Raw genomic sequence first — 7,719 nt, forward strand, 5'->3', positions numbered from 1 at the left:
GGAAGTAGGATTGCCCAACCTTCCTTCCGAGGAGTGGCTGGTGGGTTTGAACCGCCAGCCTTCTGGTGAGCAGTCAAATGCTTTAGCCACTATGCTACCAGAGCTCCTATAAACAAATATAAACACATAGGGTTGCTGAATTAAAACCACGCTCCTCTCTGCTTGATACTGACATGCTTTTTAAGGTGATTTTAAATGCATACTCTTAAATCAGCTATCACTGATATGTATAGTTGCCAAATCAATCAAGGAACTAGCCTATGCCCAAGGAAGATATCTAGACCATGAGCCCCAGATTCTCCCTCACAATAATCCTAAGGCAGGAGGTAGTTATTCCTTAGCCCCTGCAGAAGAAGCCTGTTCCCTGTCAGATGCAAATCCTCTGCCTTGATTATACTGGTTAAGGTAGCTTTTGGCATGGATATGTAGTGTTCATTTGCTCATTCATTCATTCCACAAATAGAGCACCTACTTTGTGCCAGGCACTGTCATAAGGGCTGGAAGGACATCAGTCAATTAAAAAGATTTTTTAAATCCCTATCTTGATGGAGCTTACATTCTGAGGGAGGAGACATAAAATAAACAACTAAATAAATTTGCAAATGATAGAGCACATTGTTGTTGTAGTTGTTGTTGTTATGTGCCGAGTAGGACCCGACTCATAGGACACCCCTTGGGTTTCCGAGGCAGTATGACTACTGAAGGTGATTGCTCCATCTTCCTTCCAAGGAGTGACTGGTGGGTTTGAACATCAATTTTCTCAGGAGAATGAGAAACAAGGTCAGTTGCTGAGAGGGAGGAAGGAAAAGATGTTGGAGGTTTAGGAAAAGATGAGATTTAAAATCCTCTAGGTGAGCGATAGAGAATGAATGGACTAAGAGTGTAGCAGGACACAATTGAGATTCATGATCATGGATTTAAAGTGACAACAGCCAATGTGGTTGCTTTTCTTATTTATTTTTTTTTTTCTACAGCCACATTCAGCTGAACAGGTATAAATATGGCATAGGCAAAGACTTGGATTTAATCAAAAGTGTGATTTTTGCCACACAAGTGTGATGAAGTGAGAAAGGACAAGGAATCAGAGTGTATGCACAAGGGAATGATTATAATGATTGGCCATGGAATTTGTTCTGGGTAAGAAGAAAAAAGAGACCAGAAGGTTAAGGAATAGTGAAAAGGAATGTTGAGTGGATTGAAGGTCCTGGATCAAAGGACTGTTGTTATAAAGGTAAAATAGGAAGTACTCTAGAAAAAGATGAGGGAGTGGTCTAAGGTGGCATGTATAGGATGGAGGTAATGGAAAAATTGCCATTGACAATAAGATCCAAAATATATCCATGTGAGTGAGGAGCCTCAAAGGAAAAATCAAGGATGTTGGAAGGATCAACTACTGGTATAATGAAATACCTAAAAGTAATTCAGAAGAGTTGGATAGAATGACAGTGGTCTAGAAGCTAAAAGCTTCAGGAAATACAGGTGAATGGCCTGGAGGTCAGTAGATGACACAACCAGGAGTACTTGAACCTCCAGATCCAGTAACAGTAGCAGAAAAAGCAGCCACCATTTGGGAAGGCTGCAGACAGAGCAGTGTCCTCAGGGTAGGGATGGTTTCAATAAGGACAATAAGGGGAAGGAAACATTCAGAGAAGTTGAAGACATAGGGCCTTTGATGATGACCAATGTGAATTCCAGAGGACCCACAGAAGTGTTTTGGAAATTGGGAGAGGTGGAGATGGGGCAGGACATGAGGCATGGTCTTGGGGTTAAGCTTAGTGACCTACCGCTACTGTAACAAAATACTACATGCTGGGTAACTTACAAGAGAAATTTATTGTCTCACAGTACCAGAGGCCAAAAGTCCAAATAAGAGAATCAGTCATGTTGATTCATTCTTTTTTCTTTTTTTTAAGATGAACCCTATTTTTTTTTTTTTTTAATTGTGATTTGGCTAAAAGTTTACAGAACAAATTCACTTTCCATGCAGAAGCTCACATACTTTGTCTCATGACATTGACTACAATTTATTACAATGCAATACCTCCCTCCCTCCACTTCCTCCCCATAGCTACCTATTCCCTGTGTCCTTCCCTCCACACGTTCCTGCCCCCTGAGCTGTCTGCCTGTGCATACACAGCCCTTCTATTCTCCCATGATTGTTCTCTCCAAGGAGTATATCTACCTAATGTAAATGTCCACCTCATATGCCTGTCTTTTGTTTGTCTGGAAGCCATAAGAGTGGGTTCAATTCCAGACCTAAAGAGCAGCTAGGGTCCATAGTCTCAGTGGTTCTATCAGGATCTATCAGACCAGCAAACCTGGTCTTTTTTTTTTTTTTTTCAATAATTTTGAGTTTTGTTCCATATTGTTCTCCACTCTATTCAGGATCTCCTACATAGATCCCCCTCTGAGTGGTTGATAGTGGTAGACAGGCATCATCTAGTTCTTATGGTCTCATAGTCATGTAAGCTGAGGATCTCATGGTGTACCAGTCCTTTGGACTAATTGTTTCCATGTGTCTTTGGTTTTCTTCATTCTTCTTTGCACTGGACCCATTGTCACACTAGATGGCCACTTGCCAGCTTTTAAGATCCCAGTCGCTACTTGCCAAAGTAGGATGTAGAACAATGTTTTATGTAGTATTGCTGATTCGTTCTGAGAATTAATTGTTCCATGCTTTTCTCCTAGCTTCTGGTGGTTCTCAAGTTCCCTGACTTATAGATGCGTCTTCACATGGTATTTTCCCCCTATTTGTGTCTGTTCTCTGCTTTTATAAGATACCACTCAGATGGTATTAGGACTCTTCCTGCTCTGGTATAACTTCATATTGTCCTAACTGGTCAACAAAGACCTATTTCCAAATAAGGTTGTGTTCACAGGTACCGGGGGTTAAGACTTCAACATATTTTTTTTTTTTGGTGGGGACATAATTCAATCCGTATCACGATGCCTGTTGTAAGCAGGGGTAAGGAGTTGTTGTTGTTGTTATGTGCCATCGAGTCAAACCCGACTCATAGCGACCCCTCCTTGGGTTTCCGAGGCAGTATCACTACGGAAGTAGGATTGCCCAACCTTCCTTCTGAGGAGTGGCTGGTGGATTTGAACCGCCAGCCGTCTGGTTAGCAGGCAAGTGTCTTAGCCACTATGCTACCAGAGCTCCCGGGGTAAGGAGTAGAATGAGGTTAATCCTGGTAGACTCCAGGCAGATGTTGTTGATGAGGTTGCATAGGTTGAGAAGGACAGATGCTTGGGACTCTATTGTTTGCCAAGGAAGGAGGCAAGGAGGCCTGGGGAGAGGCAGTTTTATACTCTGAGAATTTGTACCTTTTAGTAGAGGACAGGGCACTTGGGTCAGGGAGGTATAATTCCCAATGCAAGGGACTCAGTCTTAACCCCTGCTGGGGGAAGAGCCATCTTAAATCTGAGTACGCAAAGCTCTCTCTTGTCCTTTCTGTGGAAAGTAGGAAGTGTGGAGAAATGCAGCTCAGGAGCTAGAGATTGTGCAATCCACACATGCCAGGTATCAGAATCCCCTTCCCATAGTGAGCCAGCATCACCACAGTACCTGCTCAGTGCAGCATTGTGCTAATAGCCATCACTTACTCATCTTGTTCATCAATGTATCCCTACCTTCTAACACAGTGGCCAGATATCGTAGATGCCCTTACATAATTCCCAAGTGAAGGAGTCCATATTTGTTCAATAGTTCATGTGCAAGTCCTTCACGGGGATTTTCTCATTCAATCCTCACAGCAAACCAATAAGATAGGTGCAATTATTATCCCAACTCACATCTGAAGCTTACAGTGGTGAAGGGACTTGCCCAAGGTCACTCAGCAAGAGAATTTGAAGCTCAATCTGTCTTATTCTAGCACCGACATTAATAATGACGTGGTGGTCATTAACAACCAAATTTGGAAGAAACTATGTAAAGAATACTTGAGTCTGGACCCAGGAGACATTCTCAAGCCTTTGTCTCCCTCCTTTGTGGATCCTACACCCAACCACTCATTTTCTATCTCTCCAAGATCCTCTACTGCTTTCTATCCATCATGATTTCAGAAATCTTTGTTTTTTTTCTACCATAGATGTGAAAAGCTGGCTTGTGATGTTCGGATTTCAGCTTAGCAACATAATTCCTGGTTTTCCAAGAGCCAAAATGTATTTTGTGCCTCCTCCCTATGAACTGTCAGAGAGTCAAGCAAGTGAGAATGGACAGGTAAGTAGGAATTCCTGCCAAGAATCTGAATCTTTGCGATCATTCTCTTTTGCAAACAAAACTGCATGGGAGCCAAAGACATGTCAGCAGAGGAGGGAAACATTGGAGCTGGGTATAAAAGCTACATGAAAGGTGGTGACTTTGCAGGAAAAAGAATGTCAGTGCCATCACCTGTCTGGTGCCGCACGTAATTCTTCCCAACCTCAATTACCTTAATTGCAGTATCATTATCTGTTCAGTTTATACCCTTGAGTCACTCATTGATTAACAACAGCACAGAGAAATCTAGCAGCCACCTACCATCTGCACTGCCTATAAGATCATAACCCTTTTGGCTTTTATGGAAAGTAATAAAACTGTGGTTTGCCATTTCTGTCCCATTAAAGAACATTTTTATGCCCTGCATAAAACCTCTGCACTTTATGGCCCAAATGTGTACAGATTGAGTTTTGAGAACATAATTTGTGCTTGGGTCTTTCAGTGATGACTGAAGGGTGGTCACTTTCAATTTGGGTGCATCTGAGACCACTATTGGGTGGGGAGGGATATCAATATTCAGAAGGCTGCCTCTCTTAGCCCCTGCAACAGAGCTTTTGCTCGGAGCTATAAAAGTCTGAAAAGTCTCACTCAGCTGCTCTGAATAATTGTCCAGATTGTGTAACTATAGAGAGGCAAGGAGGAGCTGCTGGGTAATTGAGAACAGCATTCTCTCAGTCCTGCCCCTTGGGGGCTACTCAGTGGATGAATAGCCATCATTTCTCTCATTTATCTAAGTGCCGTTACCTTCCAAACACAGCCTCTTCCATTATCCCAGTCTGTCCCCCAACCACCAATTGAGATAAGTTGTAATTTGTGAGTGGAGAACTCAGAGCTGAGGAGATGATGGTGATTTTGTCCCTCCACAGAACCAGGGCGGGGAGCCAAAGCGACTGACTCAATGGCTGGGGATATTCCCTCTGGCCAACAAAACCAGTAGCTCTTAGACTAGTGCTTCTCAAACTTTCACATACACATGAATCACCAAGGGGATCTTGTGCACATGCAGAATTTGATTCCATAGGTCTGGAGTGAGGCCTGGGATTCTGCTTTTCTAACAGAGTTCCAGGGGATTGTGATACTACTGGCCACACTTGAATATGTAAACAAGTTATACTGAGCCACCTCTGACTCATGGCAATCCCATGTGTTAGAGTAGAACTGTGCCCCATAGCATTTTCAATGGCTGATTTTTCAGAAGTAGATCAGCACATTAACCATTTACACCATCCAGGGACTCAGCAAGGTCTTAACCTGAAGACATTAAATGCATATTCAGAGCTTTGGCCTTAAAGGAACCTGGGTCACAGCAGCGGGGGGGGGGGGGGGGGGGGGGGGGGGGGGGGGGGGGGGGGGGGGGGGGGGGGGGGGGGGGGGGGGGGGGGGGGGGGGGTCACTGCTGCTCAAACAAATGCCCTCCCTGCCCTTCAGGTCAGCAAATTCCCTGGTCTAAAGTGTACAAGGCAGCTGCCAAATCATCGAAGTGCTGAGTGCCTCACCCTTTTCCAACACTGGCTAGACAGGATAAGTGTGTAGGCCTGTGTACAGACCTTGGCAAGGTGGCAAACTTCCTTCTCCATCTTTTCAATTAGTGGGGCAGTTATGGGGTAGACTGGTCATGCTCTGAGGGCCCTGGCAGTCAGCCAGGCTGTCCTAGTCCAAGAAGTGAGCTTCTCCTAGTACACACTAGTCCTTGGAGGGACATCTAGTCATTGTTCTCTGATTCTTTCATAAGCTTCCCAGCCCATCTTCTCAGCTGTCTGTGTCTTTTTTTGCCCACAGCTCATTACAGGTGTCCAGCAGACGACAGAGAGACACAATCAAGCCTTCATGGCACTGGAAGGGCAGGTCATTTCTAAAAAGCTCCACGCCAGCATTCGGGAGAAAGCAGGCCACTGGTTCGCCACCACCACACCCATCATTGGGAAAGGCATCATGTTCGCCATCAAAGAAGGCCGGGTGACCACTGGTGTATCCAGCATTGCCAGCGAGGACAGTCGCAAGGTGGCTTCTGTGCTCAACAATGCCTACTACCTGGACAAGATGCATTACAGCATCGAGGGCAAGGACACCCACTACTTTGTGAAGATAGGTGCAGCTGATAGTGACCTGGTCACCCTGGGCACCACCATCGGCCGCAAGGTGCTGGAGAGTGGGGTAAATGTGACTGTGTCACAGCCCACACTGCTGGTCAATGGCAGGACTCGAAGGTTCACGAACATCGAATTCCAGTACTCCACACTGCTGCTCAGCATCCGCTATGGCCTCACCCCCGATACTCTGGACGAAGAGAAGGCCCGTGTCCTGGACCAGGCGAGACAGAGGGCCCTGGGCACTGCCTGGGCCAAGGAGCAGCAGAAAGCCAGGGACGGGAGAGAAGGGAGCCGCCTGTGGACTGAGGGTGAGAAGCAGCAGCTCCTGAGCACGGGGCGGGTACAAGGTTATGAGGGATATTACGTGCTTCCTGTGGAGCAATACCCAGAGCTTGCAGACAGTAGCAGCAACATCCAGTTTTTAAGACAGAATGAGATGGGAAAGAGGTAACAAAATAATCTGCTGCCATTCCTTGTCTGGATGGCTCAGCAGGAGTAACTGTTATCTCCTCTCCTAAGGAGATGAAGGCCTAACGGGGGCACTAAGGCCGGGCTGCTTTAGGATCCCAAGTGGCAAGAAAGCTCACATTTTTTGAGTTAAAATGCTACTGTCCTCACGAGAAGTCCCACATCCTGAAGTAGACTAAAGCCTGGCTGAAAACTCTGAGGAAAACAAACAAACGAATGAACGGACAAACAAACACAATGTTCCAAGTTCCCCTAAAATATGACCCACTTGTTCTGGGTCTACACAGAAGAGAGGCAAAAAGAGATGCAAACATGTCCGAAAGGGTCAAAAGAAAAAAAAGAAATAAGCAAACACACTGACTGAAAAACAAAGAAATGAAGACAAGAAGGCCTCATATCCTATTACCTCACTCATTCACACGTGAGCAACACAAGACATCCACACGGCCAGCGTCAGCAGACCAGCTGAGGAAACCGATTCAGACTGCTTGTTGGACAAATACTTCAGACATTTTCGTTTAAGCAAATACAGGTGCATTTAAAACATGACTTTGGGGTGATTTGTGTGTAGCGACTGGGGTGGGGGGTAATAAAAGTGAAAGAGTGAGCACTGGAAATACTTTTTAAAGAAAAAAAAAAAAAAGAAAGAAAAAAATAAATTAATATCAAAATTCCAAGTGAAATAATACCGTCCAGCACTTAACTCTCAGGTCTCAACTTAGTCTGGCCTGAGCTAATTTATTTGAGCGCAGAGTGTAAAATTTAATTCAAAATGGTGGCTATACTCACTACAGATAAATTTCATACTCTTTTGTCTTTGAAGATTCCATTGTGGACAGTAATATGCAGTTACAGGGTGTAGTCTGTTTAGATTCTGTAGTTTGTGGGTATCAGTTGCAGTAG

General features: G+C 44.7%; 1 protein-coding gene across 1 annotated transcript in view; it reads left to right on the forward strand.

The window, feature by feature from the left end:
* The window catches only part of TENM2 (teneurin transmembrane protein 2), a 1,334,042-nt gene extending 1,327,243 nt beyond the window's left edge, over nucleotides 1-6,799 (forward strand). Inside the window, exons 28-29 of the mRNA XM_042780802.1 lie at nucleotides 4,089-4,219; nucleotides 6,038-6,799. Coding sequence (XP_042636736.1) covers nucleotides 4,089-4,219; nucleotides 6,038-6,799 — 893 coding nt within the window. The remainder of the gene's footprint in view (nucleotides 1-4,088; nucleotides 4,220-6,037) is intronic.
* The last annotated feature ends 920 nt before the right edge of the window (nucleotides 6,800-7,719 follow it).

The sequence above is a fragment of the Orycteropus afer genome, unplaced genomic scaffold (assembly GCF_000298275.1).
Source record: "Orycteropus afer afer isolate SDZICR_OR568_19922 unplaced genomic scaffold, OryAfe1.0 scaffold00062, whole genome shotgun sequence".
Lineage (NCBI taxonomy): Eukaryota > Metazoa > Chordata > Mammalia > Tubulidentata > Orycteropodidae > Orycteropus > Orycteropus afer.